The sequence below is a fragment of the Syngnathus scovelli genome, chromosome 19 (genome assembly GCF_024217435.2).
Source record: "Syngnathus scovelli strain Florida chromosome 19, RoL_Ssco_1.2, whole genome shotgun sequence".
Taxonomy (NCBI): domain Eukaryota; kingdom Metazoa; phylum Chordata; class Actinopteri; order Syngnathiformes; family Syngnathidae; genus Syngnathus; species Syngnathus scovelli.
Window position 1 is genome coordinate 4,293,537 of NC_090865.1, and position 26,786 is coordinate 4,320,322.

General features: G+C 42.8%; 1 protein-coding gene and 1 long non-coding RNA gene across 4 annotated transcripts in view; both read right to left on the reverse strand.

The window, feature by feature from the left end:
• The window catches only part of LOC125986771 (uncharacterized), a 127,695-nt gene extending 103,399 nt beyond the window's left edge, over positions 1–24,296 (reverse strand). For all 3 annotated transcript variants that reach the window (XR_007487768.2, XR_007487766.2, XR_007487767.2), the window contains exons 1-2: positions 24,153–24,296; positions 23,722–23,805 (exon numbers count right to left, since the gene is read on the reverse strand). This is a non-coding gene — a long non-coding RNA (uncharacterized lncRNA). The remainder of the gene's footprint in view (positions 1–23,721; positions 23,806–24,152) is intronic.
• Positions 24,297–24,643: 347 nt separating this feature from the next.
• e2f3 (E2F transcription factor 3) lies at positions 24,644–26,676 on the reverse strand. Its single transcript, XM_049750731.2, has 6 exons — positions 26,251–26,676; positions 25,956–26,055; positions 25,623–25,833; positions 25,398–25,529; positions 25,206–25,320; positions 24,644–25,142 (listed from the first exon to the last, which is right to left on the reverse strand). The coding sequence occupies exons 1-6, from the start codon at positions 26,401–26,403 to the stop codon at positions 24,957–24,959; spliced, it is 897 nt and encodes a 298-aa protein (XP_049606688.1). The 5' UTR covers positions 26,404–26,676; the 3' UTR covers positions 24,644–24,956.
• Positions 26,677–26,786: the final 110 nt, after the last annotated feature.

Genomic DNA, 26,786 nt, shown 5'->3' on the forward strand with positions numbered 1-26,786 from the left:
TGAAACTACAGCTTACTGTTGGAAAAGTGGAATTGGTGGTTGAAAATGGGAAACAGACGTCACCACTATGTTCTTGGTGTCAGGTTTTCGAAAGGATCCTCTATTGGCAGTGTTCCCTAATCTTCTACAGTAGTTTAATGCAACCCGGCTACTTTTAATGTGGTTATTTCAAGCATCTATATAAGATAAACTCGATTTATTGATGTACTCAAGGATGCTTTAAACCTCCCCCCCAAAAACCTTTGACTAATCTTGACACTAAAACATTCATCTTGAGCGAAAACCTTATTTTTTTTCTTCGAGTCCTCAGGCCTATCGCGCTTAAGTACATGCACCAATATATCAAGTAAAAGTGAACACATTCAACTCTCATCATGCATAAACTCGACAGTTAATCCAATAATCCATGACAGACTGCGAGGAAACCGGTTTCACTCAGCCACCTACTCACTGTCAAACTGGATGTCAGTTACCTTCAATTGTAATTTGGAGTCATCGTGAGCCAAACAACTCCTTCCCTGTCCTAGTTGCTCTCATCCTTTTCCAGACTAATCTGTTCTGATCGAGTCTGCAGTTGGCTGGTCAAAGGACTAATACGTTTTATGTGTGTGAAAAGGTAGCGGCGGGGTTGGGAGGGGTGGAGCAGTTCTCTTTTTCTTATTTGTTTGATGTTTTCATTTTTTCTCAAAACCCCTTCTACATAATTTATTTTTTTGGCCGTGATAGTTTTTTGCTAATGTGGAGCACGGGGAGTTCAAATCAGGGTCTAACCCAGAATGTGAAACCCACAGTGACAAGGCCTAGACAGGCAACTTCGGGGTCGGTGTCTGTAGTTTGACAAGTGACAACCAGATGGCTGCGATATATAGGTTCTAAATATAAATTCAAAACTGCCCATAAATATCTTAACAGGAGCAACGTTAACAATCTGGAGCCGGCGTGTAAAAGTCAAAAGTCAGTAAAATCAGATCACTTGAGTTTTGGAAGAAAATATGCCACAAAAACTTCATCTAAGGATTAACTCTGCCTCCATGTTATGTATTTATAAAAATTACATATACTGTATTTTCCGCACTATAAGGCGCACCTAAAAACCTCAAATTTTCTCAAAAGTGCGCCTTATAATCAGGTGCGCCTTATATATGGAGCAATATGTATTCGTGGATGAGGACTAACTTATTAAAGTAACCTTAACGTGTTTATTTTGTGTGTTGTGTGATATTAACGTTTGAGCAACGTTGAGTTAATATATTGTTATTGTTTTCACTATTTCAAGTGTTACTATATTGTGATTGCATTAACATTTGAGCAACATTGAGTTACTCATTCTATGCGTCTTATATATGAACAAAGATTTAAAATGGGCCATTCATTGTAGGTGCGCCTTATAATCCAGTGCGCCTTATAGTGCGGAAAATACGGTATAAAAAAAAATCTTCACCTAGGTGTGATTTTATTCCTGTCGCTCAACATACATTCTTGAAACAGTTTTTTTTTTTGTACCTATGTAGGAGAGAGTTAGCGGAAAGGACTTAAAACAGACATGCACAAATGTAAATATAAGTTGGAGACAAGAAAAAATTATGCATAATAGACAACATGCATAATGGAGCAGCTATACAAAAGACGTATTGTTCACATTGGAATACATACATAATGCAATATAAATCCACATGCATGCTTTTGGAAATATGCTGAGTGTGCAGAGTCACCTTGACCGAGTATCTCTGACTCATAATGACTTCAAACACCCGGGTGCAAGTAGCGTGCGGTCGTAAATACAACACGGTGAGACACAAACACACAAAACGGAGTTAATGCATTGCTGTGATAAGAAAGAGTGCCGCCCGCCCGCCCGCCCGCCCTCCCGCCGCACCGTTTCAACAGCCACTTAATCTCTATCAAGTATGAAATGAGCAAACACGCATATAAAACTCAAGCAGCACAGAGTCTACTGATGATTCGCGCTGCAGCTTTATCTCACTGCTGTTGTTTTGGACACAAACACTTTATCAGTACGAAACATTCAGAGGCAGACGGAGAGAGGAGGGGGGGGGGGGGGGGCACAGTCTTGCTCATCCCCATGGGAGCATGTGAGTGGATGCAGACTTTGCGGAAACTATCCCAAAGCACCCCACCCACTTATTTTTCCTTCTTCCCCGCCCCCCCATATGGTTCATTCAAGCTCTCTGACCCCGTTTGCCCCTTTTTTTCCCTCCACCTAACTTTCTACTCCCCTCACCACTTTATTTTGGTTAATACTGTCACCTCACGTCACCCCCATCCTTTGGGATCCTCACCTAAAGTCAACTCTGATGTTCCAGGGAGGGGTGGTGGCCGAGAGAGAAGATTGGAAAGACAATAAAAAGCAGAGGAAGGATGTTGGCTGTGAAAAAGGGTGTGGAGCAGGAGGGAAAGTGTGGTTAGGGCAACGTGATGAGGGGAGGAGTGTTGTGAAGCAGAAGACGGGAAGGAGGGAGGGATGGGAAGGAGAAATGGGGACAGTTGGGTTTACATCAGTCCACAGCCAATGGAAACAAAACAAGATATATGCATGCTGACTTGGTGTGGCTGAACAAGATGGATTTGAAGCTACACGAGGAGAGGCGGAACACTTTTGCTATTTTTATTGGATTGCCATGTGATGCTCTCCAGATACAGTCCATTTCAAAACAAACCTATCAAATAAGGGGAGAAAAATTCGATAAAAGAGGATTGACAATATCTTGAAAGCAGGGTGTTTTGTCTCAACGCTGGGATTCATCTGAGGTGACTTAGTTGAGTGGAGTTGAATCGAGGACGCATTGTATAGCCACATGACTCCCTAGGCAACCACTCAGGCAGCAGAAACAGGCTGTTCTATAAGCGGGGCGCCGCTATGACTCACCGGGATGAGGGTCGGCGCACGCATACTGGATTCACCTCGTATGCTCTCGCAGCATTGACATGTGACGGAGATAATACACTGTTGGTTGAGCATAAAGCGGAGGTTGTGGTGTGTGGTTGGAATCGAATCAATAAAAAAACATCAGTGGCCATTTTCAGTATGATAACATTTAGCCGCTCCTACTAATTGTGTGTGTTATGGGTGTGGTCTCATTTAAATTCACACACTCAGCAGTAAGCTCCATGAGCCAATTTTGCCCACCCTTGTCTAGAGGGAGGGAGGGGGGGTCTGTTTCCACGACGACTGGTTTCCATGACAACCCCATCCTCATTTTATCCTCCCTCCCTCTATAATCCGCCACACCCCATCATCTACCTCCACAAAAAAAAACAGACGGGCATCATTCACCACATGAAACGCTCGCACCCCCAAAAACATCCCTGACTAGCTGTAAGCAATGATGGCTGATAAAAAGATGGATGGAGGCTGTAATCCTCTGCACACCCCGACAACCGTGACCCCGATTTTTAATCATTTGAGAGGGCCGGAAAGGTGGGCTTCAGAAACACACTCTAGCTGGAGGGCATACATCTGCTGGAACGCATCTCCAACGGGCAAGCGTTGATGAATCAGGTCGTCTAATGACATCCGAGGGAATATCTATCCTTCACGTCAGCGGCCGTCCAACCTGGGGATCGGGCGGGGACGTATTTGCACGTGTCTCCAGGCGTTTTGCGCCACTAATCACCAGGCTCAGGTGTGACACCCCATTCCATGGAACCATGGGATTTCCCCCTCCGATGCCAGATGATGAGAGCCGATAGAGAGAAAGTAGGTCAAACAAACAGCCATGGCTGCTGAGTGCTGTTACGTCACTGAAGATTAAAAAAAAACAAAAAAACAACAGGCCTCACACCAGGGCAGGATGGGATATCCAGTTTTTTGCTGTATGGCATTTTTAAATGATCAGTTTGAGTTTCTTCATGGCCAAGCAGGTCATCTGAGGGAGCAGACTATAACATGAATCATCCTCAGGCTTGTTGGTTGTCATTTCTTCTGCTCAAGTCCGTCCACGACGTTTACATAATTGCTTCCGTGAACATATTAATGCGCTCATTCTGCGAAGTCATCGAGGCTTCCTCTCACCTCGTGCTACCTGCTGAGTCCGTTAATGATAAACAACTTGTTTATGAAATACGCTCAGGTACGATACAGGAAATGCTTAGTCGGCAATTCCGAAGCTTGTTTTTATTTGGGAAAATAATCAGTTTGAGATTTTCTGAGGTTCCTTGCAGTGCTGCTATTCTTACGTGCACACTCGGACTGAGTGACAGGTGTAAACAGTTTTAACAGGCACGCCAACAGCTGGTCTTTAAGACCACGGTGACTCTGCAGCTATAAAACCTTCCAATGAGCTCATATTCTCAGTATAAGCACGGTTCCGCACTAGTGGCGCTGCAGTTAAAAATCCTTAAAGGCTTGCAAATTAAGGTAAACGGCTGTTTTCTTGCTTTTCTTTTTTTTTTTACTCGGTGAGCAATGATTTCCCGATGAAAATGCTAACAGTGCCGGACTGGAGGAACGCAAAGCATGCTGGGAAGTATGTCCAGTAAGTGGCGATTTCCCGAAGAGGACGAACGCAAATAAGTTGTAAACAGCGGAAAAAGTGGGCGTGGCCTATTGACATTTGATCTTTTCATGCACAGATTATTTCTCTTCCAGTTTTATCTTCCCTAAGCGTCATCTTGACTGTGCCGTTAATTTGTGGGTGATCTGTTGTTTTCATTATGCCTTTTAATTGTCTTCACCCCGTATTCCCCACTAATGAGGGTGCATTTTACTTGATTAACCCCCTGGTTGGTTCTCAGGCATGGACCATTTCCCTTGTGAAGATTAAAGCGGCGTGGAGTCAACAGGGTTAGCCTGTTGCGCTTATGCGTCCGTTTAAGCCGCTAGCCAGTGGCTGATATAACAGTGACTCATCCTCACTTTGCTTCCTTTCCTCCCTCCAACCCAGACTGATCAGGCTAAATCCAAGACTCATCAGTTGCATGGCCTGGATTCATCCCACGGGATAAATATATACAATGCGTTGAACAGATTAACTGCATGCACACACTCGCACGCACAAACACTCACAATTTGTGTACGTTTGACAAAGTCCAAGAGGACAAGTTGAACTCTGTGACTTTTTTATTTTATTTTTTCCCAAAATTATTTTGTCAATCCCCAGACCGTAACTCAATCGAGCATGCATTTTCCCAGTTTTTTTTTTTAAACTGTTCAAATATTTAAAAATGAAATATTGAAATCAAATATTTAAAAATAAAAATGATTTGAAAAAAATGAATGGTAATAAAAATTGCTAACAATATCTCAATTTGAAATTTTGTAACTGACATGATTTGTCTTCGCCGGCCACCTAGAATAATGTGGCGAGCCGTATCTGGCCCCCGGGCCTGGACTTTCACACCTGTGTATTTCACCATGACCTATGCTAACCCTCGCTTCAATATAAGATCATATTTTCTCAGAATTGAATTGGACACATGCGACTATTCCGTTGATTCACCTTGATAACGCAGCATGTTGACCTATTGGGAGAGCACATTTGTAAAACTCTAAATGCGTGTAGCGAGTTGCCCGAGGCAGCGTTGGACAATGACCGGCCTTGAAGGCGGACTACTTTCAAGGCCAAAACTGAAAGGAATAAGAGAGCAGTGGCCATGGTAATACATTGTTGGTGTGTGTGTCATGCTTGCTTCCATCTCCCGAATCTCAGTGTGGCTCTAATTCATAGTGACCGCTTCATTGTTGCAGAGCAGATGAGCTAGCTTCAGCTCCATACTGATTGAATGGAGTAGTCCGCTCTGTGTTTTCGACACTATTCCCCTGGCTGTCTCTCCTCATTCTCATCCCCGGCGTCGCTCGCGTTAGAACCGGGATTGCCCGGGCGACACGTACACACACACATTTACAGAGATAGCCCAGGGCAAAGCAAAAAAAAAAAAAAAGGGCGAGGGAGAGCTGGGGGGGGGGGTCGTTCTTTATTGCTCTGATCAAAACATTCATCCATCCTCTCCATCCTTCTATTCCAGTCTTCTTATTAAATCATTCCACTCCTATTTCGCTTGGATTTAGCCACGGATATTACCCTTGGCCCTGACTCGGCGAGAGCGCGACACACCAGCTCGCACACAATCGAAAAACACGCAAGCGGCGATTGTGAACACATTTGCACTATTTCCCTTCAAGATAAATGAGATGGAACCTTAAGAGCAGCGTGTGACCTTGGTGTTCATACAACACGATAACGTCAAATGAAACACACATTTCTATGTTTCTTTTGACTCGCCTAGGTCAACGAAAGCAGATTAATATAAGCGAGGAAGGTTTTTTTTCCGCTTGCTATTTTTCTGTGGAAATGGGTCAGAGAACTGGAATTACTTGCAACTACTTGTCAGCGCTTCCTTGCAAAAAAATAAATAAATAAATCGACTGCCTCTATTGAGTATGTCTTGGGGAAAGTTAGAATTGGAGCAAAAGGATAACGCGGGGAGCGGCGAGGATGCTGAGGAGGCATAAAATAGCACTCCGAGGGGAGTCGAAGGGGAGGTGGGGGGGGCGCTCAGTTGTGGCGTTTGAGGAATTCAGTAATCCAATTACCAAGTTAAGAACATATAGTACTTAAGGGTGCAAGCCTGCACAGATGTTTGTGAACATGCGCACACACAAAAAACACTTCAAAGCGGGCGAGTTCCCAACGAGAGATAATACGACACGTTTTTTTTTTTAAATCACAGCCATTATCAAGGCACCAACCAATGAGCAACGTTTTGTCGGACAGAACCGAATGGGTCTGTTTCTACTTCCCGAAGGAGATAAAAGAGGGCAATTAACTGCGGGTTACAAAAGGCCGCCGCTAATCGAGTTGTATGGTGTTGGATTTTTTTACAATCCACGTTTGGCAGAGCGATGGAGGTGCGTCGGAAACGGCGACCAGTCGATGGCTTGATTTGTGACTCGTGCCACCCGGAATCAATATTAATTTAAAACAGCTGATAAAGTTTAAAAAAATGAGGGTCCGGGTTCAGGTATTAGCTCGCTCTTGATTTGATGAGGGACCGCCGGAGCTCAGAGAGGCGGCGAGATATTTCATAAGCGGGAGGCCATTGTCACGATAAAGTCCCTTCTTTCCTAGGAAAATCGGAAAACTATCGTCATTATTCCCGACCTAATCATCATTATCGACTGCCGCTAATTTGAGGTCAGCGCTCTGTTATATAAACACAACCTGACCAGATGCTCCATAGGCTAAATCACAGCTGCTCAGTGGGATTATCTTCCACACACACATAAATACACACGCATGTCTTGACCAGCACTCCAATCACACACACGGAGAATTAAGAGAGGTGTCCAATGTGACTAATCTCATCACCCACGGCAGATTGGTACGTTGTCGACACATCTGTCACACCTAAATAAATCACTCCCACACATTTTCCCTGAGTCATACGCAGATAGGTATCGACGATCCGCGGGAATGAAGGGGCTCAATTGAAAATGTCACCGATTGATCTTTTTAGTATTCGGCCTTGATTTACAAAGTGCTAAACATATGCAAGTACACACGCGACATAAGCACCTGCAGATTTAGGACTCAATTGGTTTCGGGCCGTATGATGCAATCAAACCTTTTATACTAATCCATGGCCGGTCATCACATTACTGCTGATTAGAACCTTGTTGTCTCCATACATCCACTAAAGCCTAAAGTCCCGGCTCAAAATACATGGCCGAATTATCCAAGTGTTAGCCTACATTGCAGCCACATGCAGTTGTGGTGGACAAAAATAAGGATTGCGGGGAAAATCCGACTCGGACGCAAGGCAATCCTTTACATTTCAAGCTGGGGTCATCTGGACCCGCAGTCCGGCAATTTGTATTAACCGTATATAGGAGGAGTAGGGATTTAAGGAAATGTATGAGATTTGGAAGATTGACAAATTGAGTGAAGCCGGAAAACCAATAAAGTAAATGTGAAAAGGTTACAAGGGAACATTTTCAGTTTGATTGAACATTAGTGATTTACTTTGATAGAAAAAATAAAAAAATAAAGAGGGAGAAATGAGCATCGGGATCATTTCGGTACGACTTATGAAATGGGACACGGCCCGCTGACTTTGGAGCAGGGCCTTTACTCATTGGACAAAAGCGAATGGGGTCACGGGAGCCACCCCAGATGGCGCAGATGGGGGGACCCCCCCTACTCCTACTCCTCGTGACTCCCGACCCCCATGATGCAGCCATCAGGCTGAAAAATGAAACTGTAATGGGAGGCATCATGAGATATTGATCCACAAGCTCGAACTATTTCATCAAAGTGTCAAACATGTATTTAGAGGGAGGAAACATGTAATTAGCTGACATTTAGCACAACATTGAAGTCAACCTTCAAAAAAATATTTACAAGTTGGATATTCTTCGGTATTCCACTTTTTTTTCTGCACAGTATTTGGCGTTTGATTCAAACTTGATTGACAGCTTGTATATATTCTGATCTAATGTACTTAAGCGTTCATCTGGCCTCAAAATGTGCCAATAAAATAAAAAGAAAATCTGGCTGAGTTGAGTCAAACATGTTTGGATCTCCAGATAAATATTTGATATGTAAAATTAACACCAGCAGGGTATCATGCTGTCACTTTTAAAACATTCCCGTCGTCATTTTCTTTTCAAAACTTTGACGAGCCTTTTTCAACTTTTCGGCAACCGTCATTTTTCGCTGCTCACCAAGAACTGATCTGATTAAGGCATTAAGGCCCGGCTTCGAACAAACAAGTACAGCGGGAGGTTGTACTCACTTGTATTTGTGTGTTTTCATCAAGTAAAGTGCTCTTCAAATACCGAGTGAATAACATGGCCCGCTTATTGTAAAGCGTAAGAACCTTACTGACCTCCCTGACATCAAGACTCGGACTTGATGATAATGATAAATCACTAATCCTGTGTGTTTAGGTATGTGACTTCGATTAGGTGTCTGTTGAGTATTTACATTTTCTGGGAATATTTACGGGAAAACACAAGCAGGAATTAGATTGAGCACTTGCGTGTGAAATCTAATCTGTAAAAAATAGTGGCAAGATAAATTAAAAAAAAAAAAGTACAAAACAACAAACGGCTGATGCTGATTCTGTTATAGTTTGGATTGGGGACAGATTAGTGGAATATTAGGATGGGATTGACTGGCCAGGTTAAGCTATTTGATCGTCAACTAAATATGGCTTAGGAGCTGCAGACGAGCTGATGTCACATAGAATTAATCCAGCCGTGATTTCGTTTTAGAAACTCGGCGCTAATCCACTCATGATTTTAACATACTGTCACACTAGTTGAGGCTCAGGATGAGGGTCTGTTTGTTTTGATTGATCATGAAGGTATTTTAAAACGGAATCATATCATATAAAAATAAAAAAATTACTTTTCCAGTGTATTTCGATGAAATAAATAGTCATGAGAATTACGTGGAGGATCCGACCCGGCTACACAGCCTTTCATTTTTATTATTGAATTGTCACAATAATTACATTTTCCCGCATTTAAACGCCAATTACTTTAATAATTTGAGCAGGATTACACAGAAAACATTGGTGCGAGGGATTAACAGTGCAGATTTGCTACTTTGCCAGTGGCACAAAGCATTAATGGATAGTCAAGCCATTGTTGATTACAACCTTCTGTGAGGAATTTGCTTTATTGTTTGTTTATATCCTCCATGAAAACCAAAACAAAAAAAACATAGGAACAAATATTTGTTGTATTTTTTGATTGTGGAATTTTTGGGGGGGAATTATTTATCTAATTATTTAGTATTGATAATATTAAAACATTTTTTATTTTTATTTTAGACTTTTTCCTAAAACTAAAATGTACTGTACTGTACTTGCAGGTATTTTTTTTATTTTGGAATTTTGGGGGGAATTATTTATCTAATTATTTAATATTGATCAAAATTTTTTTAACGGGGGTGTGCGGAGACTTTTTACTCACGCAGGATAAAATAAAATGTACTGTATTTGCAGGCTGGCTGTTTGTTTACAGTATACGTGGTGACGTGCACCGTATTTGTTTTTCAATATTCAATCACATCTGTGTCAAAGCCCCCCCCCCAAACTCCTTTTCATAAAAATAAAACACACACTCACAGACAGACTCCATCTCCAAAATCCCTTTAAAGCTTTTGATCCGGCATGAATGTGGTCCCCCCCCCCCCCCCCCCCAAAAGTGGGATTAAAACTTGCTCATATCAACACAGCTACTGATTGGGGGGAATTTCTTCCCTTAAAAGACGGTGACAGCATGTGAGGATGCCGCGTGGCGCTTATAGGTATTCATTCGTTTGTGACAGCTGTCTCATACAACGGCAGCATCGCCGTCTTCAAACGGCAGCCGGCGAGAAGCGGGGAACGTGCCGGAAGATCACCATTTTTTTTTTTCTTCCACCCCCGAGGGGAAATTCTTCCCGCATCCCACCGTCTTCACCTTTGCTGCATACAGTGTGGCGCCGTCGAGATGATGAAAGTGAGCGAGGGGTGACCTAAAAATGTCACCACGGGAAAAAAAAAGAGGGCAAAACTGTAATGAGAACAAGACATGAAGAGATTTAAGGAAAAGGGAGTCAGGGCAAAAAAAAAAAGATGCTTCCATTTATGTTTTTTTTTTTACAAATTATCTTCCTAGTGTGCACATGGGATACATGTTCGGGGAAGAAAAACAGGATTTCTTTTCACGGCCCCTCCCACACGTCTCCATACTTTTTTTTTTTGCCACTTTTTCTTATGCTGACTTTGCATATAAATGAGAGTGAAGATTATCCAAATGTTTGATGCCGAAGGCACGCGCACCATCCTGCGGATGGGTTGGGATGGCTCATTACGTTGCCGTGGCAACAGACAGCCAGAGAGCAAGCACAGCAGGAGGGGAGGGTGGGACAGCTTTCCAGTCAAAACATTTGATGCCCACAGAAAAGCAGGTAGGGCAGGTGATTTTTTTTTTTTTTTTTTTAATTCGTCGGCACATTTGAGGCGACATATGTGACCCCAACCTTCCTCCTCACATCTCCCCCTGTATTTTTTTTCCTTCCTCTCCTAGGCAGATAGACGGCGCAGAAAGTGGCGTGTAATTACATCCTAATCTCGACTTGGTATCTGCTCGGCTACGGGCCGTGCGGTTCCACAGGGCTGTCAGGGACACGCTGACGCACACACCCACGAGATTTTCGCTCCACAATTCTACACGTTTAAATCTGGTTAAATAGCGAGCCAGACATCGCCGCTTGACTGATGGAGTAAGACGTTCCCAGAAAACAGATGGGCCGACTGATTTTCACTCGGCTATACACTTTTCTATATGCTTATATAATCGCACTTTTAACAGAGAACAGATGATTTCATAAAAGACTGATAAAGTCTGTTCGAGCACAAAAGCCCAACATCTTGAATGTGAACCGGCTTGTAATCGGCCTATTTTATATAAGCCGTCAAGTGCCTGGCTGCATTTTATCTGCGTCAAGTTCTAAGTCACCCTGAGTGATGGAGATCTTACAGCCAAACGGGGTCACGCTGCAGCGGCCATACATCTTCTGTATACAGGAACAAATGTAACCCGTCACTCACACGAAGGCGGCGGGAACGCTCGGCTAAAGATAGGACTGTATATGGATCCATATCCGAGGAGTTTTGCATTATACATGCAAAGCTAATTTGCGTACATATGTCGAGGACAGTCCCTAGCACAAACAAGCACTTAAGTCAGTTTAAAGTGCAAGCAAGTGTTGGGGAAAGTAGGCCAGGACTTGCTCGGGCTTGGAAAATGTAAACAAGTCGTGATCAGTTTGGTTCCCATCCAGTGTAAAAAAAAAAAAAAATAATAACAACTTTGAATTAAACATAACATTTATGCCATGCCCAGGCATAGACCTGAGGCGATGTTCAATCAATCCGGAATTTGAAATCAAAGGCTTGCTTAGAATATACAAGTCCTGCCCGTTATACTTTTGGCTAATTTAATCTTCAATTTGCGCGGGGCTGTGGGATATCAACAGCTAAATTTGCAATTAGTATTCTGTCGGTGCATTGACAGGCTGCAAGACGGTAGGTGGAACAAAAAAAATAAATAAAAAAATCACCGGGGATGGAACTACAGAATTATTATTATAGAATTACAGGTGGGTATTTTATTAATGTTCCATTTTCATTAATTATTAATCAAGGCAGTTCAAACTGAATTGAAACATGAAGGACTGCTGAAATGTATTTTTTCGACTGTACGCCGCATATTAAAGCAAACAAGCCGATTTTTAATTCCTAGCATAACAAAATCAATGCATTGAAGTAAATGAGGCTAACAATAGCGCAACCGTTTACATTCAACCAAGTCAGGCCGAGGGCGTTCAACCAAAGAAAACAACCCTAGAAAAAAAAGTCATGCATAAACAAATGATTAGAGCAGCACAATTCATACTATGCAGCGCAAACAACATATTTTCCCTCATGCCAATAAAACTCTAGAGGTCAATGTGAGGTCACGCGAAGGAAAGGAGTGTATATCCTGAGTTGACACATCGGTTCTGCGAGGCCGAGACATATTTTGCAACGAGCCCGACTATTTTCTTTCAAGCGTTATACATTTACTGTTCGACCTCCGGCCCCCGCTTGGAGACGTTCTGCACTAAAATACCTCTCATGCTTTTATCCAAAGGTTTTAAAACTGCATTAGTGACAGACAAGAGTGAGAAAAATCTGTTTTCCAACAGGGTAGCAAAGTGTTGATTAAACACGGCGGCAACAAGGAGGAATGAGTCAGAACGGATGAGAACTTTCCAAATATATCACATGGATGAGATGTTTTCAGCCACAGCTCTCTCTGCATCATTAAATAAACAAATGAAATTTCACAAAGAATGGCCCTTTGCACCAATTATAAAAAGGGTGCTTCCCAAAGGTTTGGAAAGGTTTAAAAACAAATACCGTATTTTCCGGACTATAAGGTGCACCTAAAAACCTACAATTTTCTCAAACGCCGCCTTATAGTCCGGTGCGCCTTATAGATGGACCAAATTCCTAAATTTAAACTGGCCCGAAACATTGTGTCATGAAATCAATCATAAGTGGCCCGCTGAAGACTTTGAATCATCAATCAAAAACCCTATGGATCATTATTTTGTGATTATAAAGTCATTTGTTGCGCCTGAAGTTGAAATAAAAAAGATAAAATGGAGAATGATTTGATTTGGATTAAAAATCTGACATGATGCATTAATGGTGCGCCTTATAGTCCGGTGCGCCTTATAGTCCGGAAAATACGGTACACATATTCATCCACGTACACACATATAAGAGGAAAAAGCTTTACAAACGATCCAAACACAAGCAATGCAAAACAGACCCTGCCTCTTAATCCCGGCAACACGGTGAGATGAAAAACAGCGATAACAACGTAGAGACAAATAAAAGATTAATCTAATAAGTCTGACTCACTCAGGCCAGCACATACAGAAGAACACTGCTGTATAAACAGACGTGGCTGCGGTTGTGAGTGTGTGTTTGTGTGTGTGTGTGAAGGCCTAACGGACAGAGAGGCTGTGCAACACTAAAGCTGCCCTCACCATCTGGCCTTGGCAAAATGAACACAGTGTTCCTCCAGCCTCTCTCGCTCTCTCTCTCTCTCTTCCTCAATGTTTCGGATTTGATACTCATCCACCCGCAGAGATTAAGCGGGTCCATATTTTAGTCGTCCTCCCTGTGTTGTTTTTGCTTTCTAAAAACACCGAGTGTGTGTGTGCCAACATGTTGAAGGGACGGTTGCGAGGAACTGGGCAGAAGGACAAAAAAAAAAAAAAAAAAAAACTGAGGTGGGGATATGTTTTGAAATCTGGGTGTGGCATCCCGGACAATACATTAGGTACACGAGATTATTCATGTCGGTATCCAGAACCTGAAATCCTTTAAGTCTAAATCGAAGGCATGACTTTCAACAAATGGGGAAAAACATTAAGAGCGGGATGATCCCGTCGATACTTTTCAGGTCATTTAAGAGAGATCAAACAAAAGCTGAAATCACTTGACACGGGGTTGGAAACCCGCAGCGCTGTTAAGAGGCTTTAAGCAGAGACCATCGCACATCCATGCAGTGGCCAAAGCAGCTTTTGGACAATTGCACTCCAGTTTTTCTGATCACTTTTCAAAAATCAGGTCGTGGATAAAAGAGCACCCATCCGGAGAATATGCCTCCGATTTGAGGTCTTCCTACAAAAACCCGGGCGAGCTGGCACTAAATAATTCAGGGAGGAAAACAAGACTCAGCCCATCTCGAGTCTTAACCCCCCGCTGCGTCTTATCTCGCCCTCTCACACAAACACTCCGGTATTCACTCTTTCCAGGAGAACGTTACCCATCCAAGGACACACAACGCTGTTAAATATTCCATTATGTTGGACTTGCCTGTTTTCCTGTGGCTCATTACTGAAAAGCATAATGATGATGAAAAACAGATTGCAAGGCAGAAGGGGGGGGGGGGGGGAGAAAAAAACAATTGCACCCAAATCTCAGGTTGCTCTCACATTAACAACTTTTTTTTACACAGCTGGATGTTTAATTTGAATCCTTGCGGCATCCCGTTTTAAGTTTCGGAAAAGCTATTAAAGGCGTCTTAAATGTTTTTGGCTAAAAAAGGTGATTTGGCGCATTTGTCGTTTAACAAATTAGAAAAACCTGTCTTATTACTTTAAGACTTTTTTGGGGGGGGACAAAATGCTTCACAGTGTCTCACTTCAAGGTCTCTCACACTCACAAACACACACAGAGGGACAAACACACACACGTTTAACAGTCTAGCTGCGATATCTCAATGCACACCAGATGACCAACTGTTTTTGCCCGGTTCGTGGTTTTGAGATCGCGACACGACTTCCAGACATTAACATGACTCATTTTTTACTGCAGTCACGAGCATGCAGAGAATACACACACACAGACACACACACATAACAACAATATATGTATCTGCTAAAACAGCCTGACAGACTGATTTTGAAACTGGCTTGGCTTAAAATGCTGGCCTGATGTTATGGATGAATAAAAAAAAATCAAAATAAATCGAGGCCCTCCGTCTATAGACACACACCGAAAAAGTTTGACTTGAATCGAGGCTGATTGAACGCTCCGCCTATACTCTCGGCTTTGTCCCTGCGAGCTCTGTCTAAATATTGAAGCGGATCGAGGTGAAAAGAATCGGCTATCCAGAGGATTCCACCCAATCTGCATATTCATACAATTAATTAGGATTCCTCTTTCTGCTCTGTGATTTTTTTTTTTCTGTCTTTCCTGCTTTATTTCTCGAGAGGCAGCTGTAAAACAATGGTGGGGCGGTGATCGGAATCAGTCATTAGTTTGGGGCAAGGGGAGGAGGGGGTGTAGACGATGGAGCCACGCGCCTACACACCTTTCTTCTAAGTTGACTGTCTGCATCAGATATGATGAAGACGGAGCGCTTCGCAAGTCTCTGTGTTGATACAAACTTATGCCGCTTTGTCTCACTTTGTCTTTTGTCTCAATTGTGTGGTGCCAAAGTGACTGAGAAGTGCCATTGTGCGATGGGGCGGACTAACCAAATGATGCTCGGCGGTCTTCTCGCAAGGCTAACTCTTAATTGTGAAGAGAAAAGATGAGATATTGTAGGATGTGTGTGTGTGTGGGGGGGGGGGGGGGGGACTTGTTTTGAAAAAAAAAAAAAAATTATAATAAATGTGCAGTCTGGTATCGCAGTTAGGATCAAGTTTTGAAGTCTTTGTTAGTTTCATTGCAAGAACTGCTTCTCGACTGGCGGCGACCTAACCAATTTTCTTGTAGCGTACCTTAAATTGGACACCCAAACAAGTCATTTAAATAATAAGACTTGATGGCCCTCAATTGCTCGGCTCAAAAAGATAAAAGGATAAAATAATGGGCAGCGGCAGCGGCACATTTTGGACATCTGTTCAGGTGTTTTTTCTTTTTCTTTATTTTTTTATCATTATTATTTTTATTATTATTGTTAATAATATGAAGAATATTATTATTATAATTATTATTATTATTATCATTATCATCATTATTATTATTATTTTATTTGCAGAGTGTATAATGTAGATAGAGCACACCAAAAAAAAAAAAAAAAAAAAAATGTTGAGCATTTTAAATGACCACTTAAATATACCAAGTTATCTCTCCCCTCCCAAGCAGATTAAACGTACATTATCATTCTTAGAAGATTTAGAAAATCACTGTCGAATTCATTTTTCATCCTAAACCTGTCAGCGCTCGCGTCTGATTGGTCGGTAATCTAGAGAATTTAGTGTGTGACAAGAGTGTTAAAAAACACAGAAAGTCACGAATAAAAGGGGGGGGGGGGATCAAGCGTGTGACAGATGACAGAAGTTGTCCATTAAGCTGACAGAACAGTCCTGGCGTGAATATTGCATTTCCATGTTTACCACAATTACAGGCCTGTTCGCCGGTTCACCTCCTCCAATGGGCTAAAACTGGGAGGGAGGGGTGGAGGGGGGTGCAACAATCCTTTTGGGAAAAACGCAAGCTGTCAATCTTCCGCTCGCCATTTCTGTGTCTTTAAATATCGACTTTCATAAACAGAAATGACACTTTGCTTCCTTCAACCATGAAGCCATGCAAGAAGTGAAACTCGTCAAAGAAAAAGAACTAAAAAGGGCGATTTTTTTTTTTTTTTCCTCAAGTAGAAAATGACAAAGGGCTTGCCGTGCAAGGCCGACTCCTACACAAACCTTGCGTGCCGAGGAATGTCCGAAGCCCCCGTAATGGCCCTTTTTTTGTTGCGGCGGAAAAAGAAAGAAGGCTTTGGAGATACACACGCAAGGTCCGAGTTAATAAGCCCTGCCGAAGGAGCTCGTCAGGGTCATAGGCCAGTAAAATGATAACTTTGAACCCGGGGCTAAAATACCCCAAGCCCCCCTGCTGTTAATCTCTTCTAATGATGTCCTTGTGGGTTGACATCCTTTCCGGCAATTTTATTGTCCTACCGTGTGCCGTATTTTTTTGCTCTGTTGTGACCGAACGTACGATTCACATCTTTCTAAAGAAGCTTCATTTACAACTTTAGATCAAACCATCCGAGGTGCTGATGATGTTAAACGCGAGCTAACCTTTGAGATTAGCTCTCGTGTCCTTAGCGAAGCCGCCACGTAATTATCTTTTTAATTATCAATGACCTTGCGTTCATCAGTGTCACTTTTATCTTTCAAACCTTCCTTTCACCGTTTTCCGTCTATACGTTGGTGTCATTTGTTCTTGGCCTTTTGCTTGTGACACCGACTAGCACTAATGATGAGCAAAGCGGCGTATGAAACTCGGTTCGTAATAACAAACTGTCAGGAAGTGATGAAACGACTTTATTATACGGGGGAGTTTGGCCACTATAGTTAATAAACAAGAAGAATTCCACTTTGCCCTTTCAAACTTGTTGCCATCATTGGCGGCCATTTTGTTTATTTACCCATGGAAGGTGAAAATCGCTAATATCCACCTGGTGGGGTTTCAAACTGTCATGCTAAATCTTTTTCTTCTTTACAATAAAGGAGGAGGGGTCCCTGCAGACTAGCAACATATTGTAATCCCATTACTTAAAGGGTTTACCCTGGAATACCTTCCAAATGAGCCGCTAACAAGGGGCTGCTAGAAAGATTACAGCCCAACATAATCAGTTCCAGGACGCTGGTTGACCTCAGAGGCCTTTTTGCTTGGAAACAATGGGAAAAAAAAATCTCTTCTAGACTCAACAGATGGATGATCATAGTAAATCTCAATGCAACTTTGTGGATATTGAGTAGCCAGGACGTATGGGTGGTTCTCTGGAAGTGTGGTCCCAAAGAGCCATTCAATAAACTTACCTAAAAGCAGGTCAATTTTTTATTTAAATGACATCATATTCACCAGTGATTCAAATAAATTAGATATCCAAAATCACAGCATGCTGCTGGTAAAAAAAAAAAAACAGCTGCTTTCAAGTACACACACACACACACATTGCCAGGAAGAGGTCATATTAATGGCTGACTTTGCAGCTCTCGGGCAGACGTTCAAACACACAAACGCCCATTTGTGCGCACACGCTCCCTCTTCTAACACGTGCGCACAATCATTTCCATTTCACTTCTCCCTCTTCTCCACCCTTCTGCTCACTGCCACCCTCAGCCCCAACCTCTCTTCTCCGCTCATTTGCATAATATACTTTCTCTTTCTTGAGCTCGGCGTGTACAAACACATACATCTGACAGATGGCACCACTGGGCTCCAGAAAGTGTCGAAAGCGGGAATATGAAGGGGAATGGGAGGAAAAGGAGAATGTTCTCGTGAAGTAAACAGAAAAAAAAAAAGCATAATTATCCTGGGCACTGGCCTTGACACTAACCTGGGGAAAACCCTGATGTGCCAACTCACTGCACCCGATGACCTACTAAACCCAGCAGGGGAGGAAACACACGTCCGTGTCGAGCACATCCAAAGTCAGTGAAGGAGAAAGGAAATATTGTATATATGAGGAGGGAAATAAACTCATTCCATTCTCCCAATCAATCTCTCTCCCTTTCCTCGGCGGCCACTTTTGTGGCGATTGCTTTTTAAAATTCTTTCGACGGGATGGCGATGGTCGTTAGAGCGTGTCTGCGCTGTCAGGCTGAGTTATCCTTGTACGGCTCTGGGCCTGATTATCCCGTGATGACTCATGCAGGGGAGAAGGAGAGGTGAACTCGGTGCAGAAGAACTCAACAACCGGGCCACCGATTACAGAGCAGAAGAGAACGGGACGGCGAGAGGAACTCCGGCAGGCCCCGTGACGGCTCGACGAGAACCGCCGCGCTGTCGAGGCATCCGTCGTGTCGCCAACTTCTTGGACTTGTTTATCATCGCCGTGCAAAAAATGTGCACCCCCCCCACCCTCTCCTCTAGCGTTTTCTCACCAAGCGGTGCGTGTCACGTCATATCATATCATTAACTTGATAATGTAGTCCAAGATTCACAGTACCGGAGAGGAAGATAACAAAAACAACAGGCCCATCTGCAGCCGGCAGGCAGCCTTTGTTGACATGCTGATGTCTTTGGTAGTCGAAAAAGGAGAGGGAGGGGGAGGGGAGGGGAGGGGTTGCGTAACATCTACTGTGCTATTCATAGAGGAGAGGATGAAGGGGGGTGACATTTGGGATAGGCCAATTGGGAGGGGGTCCTCACTGGTGACAAATGCATTCTGATGTGAGCGTACATAAATGTCTTTGGATTAATTATTAAATTTGATAGGCTTTATTTTATTTTTGGAGGGGCGACAAAGCAGGCAAGAAGTTTAGATGGTCACACAGTTTTGCTGCTTTCCTTGAAATGCGAGATTGTTTGCATCGAGAGGCACTTGGGGTCAACTTGGAGTTTATCAAGGTGGGATATGCTCGATTTGAGCTGAAGGTTTCACGGCAAACAAAAAACACAAAATAAACACACACGTATCTCTTGAGCCTGATCGAATGGGATTGGGCGGTGTTCTCGCAGCACCAACTGTCACCGCAGTGAGAGGTCAAGCAGAGACAGTAACACAGCTTATATAAGTCACAATAACGGGGGGTGGGGTGGCGGTGGGGAGTGGATTTTTTTTCCTTTTTTTAAAAAACAGGTTATATAGTCAAGTTGGTTTTCTTTCTGGAACAAAGTTAGAAGAATCACAAAAACATGGCGCGGTTGCTAAGGGAGAAGTTAATTTGTGTGACAGAGACTCTCCACGCTTCGCTTTCCAGCGACAGATACATGTCAAATTAGAAATATGGTAGAAGCAAATCGAACTTTTTGCTTCAAATGTTTCTTTCTGGCGACAGCAGCCAAACCTTAAAGGCCTGCCCCCAAAAAAGAATCAAAAACAGATGGTTTGGATGTTGCGGATGAACACAAATAATCCAAAGATCATCACTCAGAATGTTGGCAAAGTTCGAGAAGAGGAAATAAAGACAACAAAAATCTCAGCGTGACGCAAGAAAATGATATTTGCATTGCAAACTCTCTTGAAAGAAACTTTTGACAGTTTTAACGGTGGATTGGACGGGGCCGTGCGGCGTCACGTGGAGAGGACATAAGGACAACAGAGGGAAAGCGGGCGAGAGAGAGAAATGTGAAGGAGCTTTTCTATAAGCAGAAGCTAAAGAGGTCAGACGGGTAGTTTCTGGGTCAGGGCGCATTAAACAGGCGAGCGCGGTGAACTGTCGTCCTCGTCCCCGTGGCGACACGGCAATGTGGACAGGCCTCCTCCAACTGTGACCGCACATTAGCCACTTACTGGAAGCCATACAAACACTGCTGTGGGCATCAACACATAAAGTTGCCCTTTACTCTAATCCACGGCATATAGGGAGTGGGAGGGGGCGAGGGCCTCCATCTGACAGGCGGACTGACTGTCTCAGGAAAATAGCCAAAGGTGTAAAAACAGAGTCAGGTGTGCTATCAAATATGATATACAGTCAAACAGTACGTGATGATTAATTCGCCGAAAAAATAGCAGCTTCGCTTTTATATTTTTAGATTTGCTCCATAAAAGTAATGACATCAAATTATCCCCGCCTTTTTTTTTTTACTTTGTTCCTTCCATTTATTTCCTCCCTCGTGGCAGATATTAGAAAAGGCACAACAAGAAGTCCATCGAGTAAGCGCTACTAAATAGCCAAATTATGATTGGAGGGGGGGGGGGGAACAGGAAAATAATCTTTCATGGCCAAGTAATAGTTCCAGCCGAAGCAAAAAGCAGCCATTAGACAAAAGAGACATGGGAAAGCGATAGAAAATGGCCAGTATCTTTCCAATTATCAGCATGGCGCATGTTCTTTCGAGGCAGCTGAAAGGACAGGTTATTAAGCTTTAATGCTTCAAAGCATGAGGACCATTCAAGGCCTTCTTTCTCATTAGACCTACCACCAGGCTCATCGCGAGCGTGTGTGTGCGCGCCAGCGAGCACATAAGCACACATGTTGCAAGTCCATGTCCATGGTTAAGCATCTCACACAAAGCCTGGTAATGAGTATGTGAGTGCTGGTTAGTTGGCATTGGCATATATTTTCTATATGGCATGAATGTATCAATAAGAGTCCTCAACAAGAAAAATCGAAAAATCCTTGAGCGAAAGGAACAACATTGCATTGGATTGATTTTTTTTCCAGGATGTGCAATTCTTTGAAAGCTGCAAAAGCAGCACAAAGCAAAAATGAAGTTATGTGAGGCAATTCATGAAGCTTTCTTTGCCTGCTATAAATGAGAAAAAAAAAAAAAAAGTAAGCCTAGCTAAACTATTCAGCCCAGGTGAACATTAACAGGACAGAACATTCTCGAACAGCCAAGTGGAGTTCCTCGGGTCAATGAAGAAGTATTGGCTGGCTCGCTCGGCCACTAACTTCCCTTCTGTACTTTCCGCCATCCAAATTTGCACGCGGCGCCCCCAACGGTCCGATGAAGACGATTTTCCATAGATGAGATGATTAATGCGCCTGCCCCGAAGACGCTGATGGAGATTGATGCAGCCTGCTAGACTCTCTATGGCTAATCTTTCATCCTTACAATAAATATGGCACAATGTCCATATGAATGCAAAAAAAAAAAAAAGTGGCTGATTACAAACAGCTTGCGAGCCGTCGTCCCTTTTAACGATTCCATCCAAAGGCACTCTCATTGTCAAACGGCTGTTTGCCTTAATGAAATTAGCCCATCTCGCCGTCTGCAGGGGGGTGCTACGCTAGGTAAGGCGTTTCCGCCAGGGTCGGGCCATGGAAGTCACCCTCATTAAGTAACCAATGCAAATGAGATGCAAATGGCGCTAAAACAGAACACTGCTTAATTTGCCCTCCCGACATTGCAAACAGTCACATGGGGGGTGATATGCAAATGACATGCAAATGACCAGCTTTCTTGCATTGGCTGAAGGCTGGCAGCCTTCGGGGTGGAGTTCGCGCCTGCTTCTGTCAATGCAAATATTGGAGGTGTCCAAGCGGAAGACAAGAAAGTCCACGCCCACTCCGAGGTGGTGGCTAAAAGTTCCTGACAGGCCTGTGAGGAACAAGGAGGAACAAGGAGGAACGAGTCTCCAAAATGGCTTCCGTAGAAAGTTGACACGAGCCAAATACTTTTGCGAGAAGGTCAAACCTCTAAAGAGCACGTGACAAGGTGGAAAATCACTTCCTCTAATGATCCGCGCATCCACCTACAGTATGGATCTGCACTTCATTGATCCCCCCTCTTTCAAGCCTCCACTGGGGTGGAAAGTAAATGAACCGCCGCTCCCGCTAAGTACATTACATTACGAACGCGACTTATCTTCAATTCCGAGAAGGCCGCAACACTTTTTCTTTCATTTCCTTTGAGATTGAAAAGAAAGCAAGGCCTTCAAGCTATAATCATTTTTGGACAGCGCTAGTCGATGCATCGACTCGTCAGTTCAAACCCTCACGTCTTGCGCTATTGGAAAAAATCCGAAAACAGGTTTGTTTTGAAGCGTCACATTGCTGAGCTAGGCACCGAGGCCCTCCAGAGGGTCTTCACTGAGCACATATTTCTTTGGTGTACTCAGGCTTGATGCGTCAAACTACACCCGTCCTGCTCCCTCACTTTTTCATTTCATTCATAAGCCCAAAATATTTGGGAGGCAGCCGATTGGTCAGCGTCACCCGACGCAAAAATACGATGCGCTCTTTGTAGCCAATTCGAGGCGAGTACCGCGTTCTCTCTCACTCTCTCTCTCTCTCTCTCTCTCTCTCTCTCTTACTTTCGGGCTGCCTTTTTAACACACAGTTTTTTGTTTCAGTCTCTGCAGTCTCGCAGAAGTCGAAACAACGGGCTAACTTTGGGCTGAAGTCCGCTTCGACCTTAATGTGACAGTTTTTGGACAACAGGGACAAGCTACTGCATTTCGAAACCCCCCCAAGGAGCGGCCTAAGTCGTCCCATTCCCCTTCTATGTATATTTCCCCCCCCCTCTTTGCTGTTTATTCGTTAGCGGCAAAGCGATGCACTCTAAAAATGAAACTCCATCGACAGATCGATCAGGTGATTGACAGCTTTAATGAATGATCTTTAACCGGGTCCTCTTGAGACAGAGGGCGAGGCTGACGTCAGGTTTGATTCAATATGACCGAGTTCAATATTCACAGTTGTTTTGTTTTGACCCCCCCCCCCTCCCCCTCCCCTCCTCACTCCACCTCTCATGTGTAAGATCTTTACAGTACGCAAAGCAAGACAAAAAAATTGAAACACATAAATCAATCACTGCAGTGATCCAGTGACTCTGTGAACTCTGTTTATGGGGAACTGGGTTGATTGGGTTTATGAGAGTTTGGAGGAGCAATACTGCCATCTATGCATGAGAGTGGGTACCCAAATCTCCCAATGGATTACATCATCAGGTTGAGGTTGCTTTTATTATGTTGACGTTCCAGTTCACACAAAGAGAAGCAGGAACAGAGATGTTTGGATACTGAATTGAAGTGGAAAACGGTTTCAAACATTTAAATGTTTTAGTCGTGGATATTCTAAATTTACATTTGTGCAAAACATTTTTATATGGTAAATATTGGGAAAGAATATTCAGAAATTAAAACAGGATTTTGTGATATTTGTGTTTTGAATTATTTTCTGACTCGAGCAACATTACATTTCATTTTCCAAGCATTTTTTGTGATTTATCAAACAGTGCTTTTGAAATTTAAGCGTTCATGCATTACAATGTGATTTCTCATTTGCAGAAACTCACCCTCTGATCATCATGGCTTCAACATATATGGTCGATCCATTGTCTCAAAATGCTGCTGAGAACTTCTGCAGCTTGTAGCAAGGACTGCATGTGGAAGAGGAGATGGTGGTTATTATACTTTAGTTTCAAAATACCGTTGTTGTTGTTTTTTTTTTAAGGGTATGCATTGGATCAAGTAATTTGTGGGATTATTCTGACATCTAGTGGCGACAGAGATACGCGCAGGCTTAAATGTACTTTTAATAAAATAAGAAAAACCACATATTGTTTGTGCGTCATGGCGCTCCAAGGGTAAAATATTACAACTAGTTAGAGATGAGGAAATTAACTTTTTATTTACCTTTTGCACGTAAAGTTTAGCCTCTCGGGTTGCCTGCTAACAGCACGCTCAAACATTTGACAGTTTTCAAGGAAAAATGAGCCACACTCACCTGTTCAACGCGTCATTATTTTGTTGGTATTCGACGACGTTGTTTAAAATGTGCAAAATATAAACTACAGCAGCGTATTTTGCAATATTTGCACATCGCTCGTCATTGTCTGCACGTCATGTGCACGCTTGCAAACTGCAGGTGAAGCCAGTTGACATCATGACGTCATCGTGACGTACACGTAAACATTTTTTTTTTGCCCACACCCGCTTCGAGATAATTATTTTAATTATTCATAAAATTGGTTCACTTATAATTTATAAAAAACAATGAATTTTTAAAAGGCACTTTATTTCAAACAGGTGTAAGCCCACACTCTTGACACAAGATATTCACAATAGTGACCACAGTAAAATTAAAAAGGAAATCAACCTCTTGAGGAAAAAAGTTGATTTTAAAATCCTTCCACAATCAAGCATTGCGTGATTAGCACATCAGTATACGCAATTGAAAGATTTGGACTCATGATGGTACAGTTTGTGGTCCGAATTAAGGTAGTGAATCAATTTTATTATTTGTTGACATGAACAGCGGTAACATTGTATACTCTCGTACAACTACAAAAACCTTTCAGAAAATCTCATCACATGGGAGACAAGACTATGAATAAAGCATCTAATGTGTAAAACAATTTGTGATGCAAGCAACTACTTACAAATGCCAGTCAAAGCAATGACAACATTTCAGGTACATTCAGTGTCACAGAGGTAATTAAATGGCTCATTTTTCAATTTGCAAAAACATTAGTAATCTTTGGAGGGAGTTTGGTGTTGTATTTGGAGAACAGGCTTTTCTTGGACAGTGTTAATAACAAGGTTCGCTTTTCAGAGGCATTTGAACAAATGAAGTGTACGAGTCATTAGCAGAGTTGTGATCGCGGTTGGCGTCGCCGTCCACGTGACCGCCCGTGACTTCCATCGGAAGAGGCTCGTCCGAGCAGATCAACACGTCGATGGGACCCTGAGTGCTCTTCATGTGGACTTGGAAGCTCTGAGGACAGGAATAGAGCGTGTTCTGATTTGCATACAAGTACACACAACAAAGGGAACGTACTTCTTTCGGGTGCGTGACATTCAGGATTGTATCTTCGGGGCCTTTGATGACGAGTAGAGTTTGCTCACTAAGTGTGGGGATGGTTTGAATGTCCTCATAGGTCACATAGGCAAACGTGAAGTATATTGTCAAGGGGGCAAATTGATAGCAGAATACAAAAAAAAAAAAAAGCATGGCAATGGCAAAGGATATTTGCTGCTCTCCTCGTCCGCACACATCACGTGGAGATCCACTGTGCAGCTTTCGATCAGCTCGTCCAGCTTTTTCTCTTCTTCGGCGAGATCATTTATTATTTGGACGATGTCCTTACTGGGACTGCCACCCCTGCGGACACATAAAAGAAAATAAAAAAATAATAGCATTACAGCAATGTGAAAATGCTATCGACTTTTTTTTCCCAACTCTACGTCTACTTACAACCACTGTATATGATTCTTATATATTTTTTTGATCAAGTTGATCCCCTCCAGGACATTTGTGACATCGTAGATGCGTCTCTTGGAGGAGCTGATCTCCTGGCTCACGAGGTTAAGGTCCAAAATGCCATCTTTTGAACTCCACAGCAAGTTCAAAAACTTTCTTGTCAAGAGAACAAGCGATGTGTCGTTTCGAGACTTTCTGGTGTAATCTGGATTGAAACAGAGAGCGGTTGGGGAGGAAATAAATCATGACCAAGTATTAATCAAACAGTATAAATAAATATATTCAATGATTGCTTTTGGGTATTTTGTTTTTGTAAAGATGCGTTACTTTCTTCTCCTGTAGATAGGTTTAATGCGCTGTGGTCGGAGACAGATAACATCATCCCATCATCCTGATTTGGATCATCAACATCTTCCAGCTCCTCCTCCTTTTGCAATACAAAAAAATGCACATTTCAAAATGCAATAAAATATTCTGGCACAAAATATAACTCAATATGCTGCAGTTTGTAGATGCGTCTGGCTCACACTGACCTTGCACATGATTATAAAAGTGTTTGTTTGGCTCTTGACCATGATTATTGTTATCATCGATCGTGATTTAGAAAGAACATAGTCAATACCTTGACGGGCTGATCAGAACTTGGATTGGGCCAGATCAGAACCAACTTTGGTGCGGTTTGTTGCTGCGTCTCGTCGAGGGACTTTGGTGACTCTTCTTTTTTGCTGCAGGAAACTTCGGATGTCCCACTTGAAATCATCGCGTCGCCGAGCATGTCCAGAAATGTTGCAGCTCTTATTATGCTAGCAGTTAACGTGCCTCGCTAGCACACGCGTAGAAACTGCCTTGAGCATTCCAATGGGATTATCAACGCACGAACATGCAATTGTGTTTGCACCGCGTTACTTTTTGCATAAAAAGTAACGCAGAGTGTTAACAGCTACTTTTAGGTAAAATAATGACCTTCTTTCTGCAGGAGGAACGACCGATGTTTGCTAACCTAGCTAGCAGCCTTAAGTGTTCCGCCGTGACGCAATAAAACTACCAACCAATGAGCAGTGATCTTTGTAGACATGTGACTTTTGTTTTCAAATCTCCAAGATACACATAAATCAAAGACTTTAAAAAATGTAATAAAGCTTGGCTTTGTGATTTTGG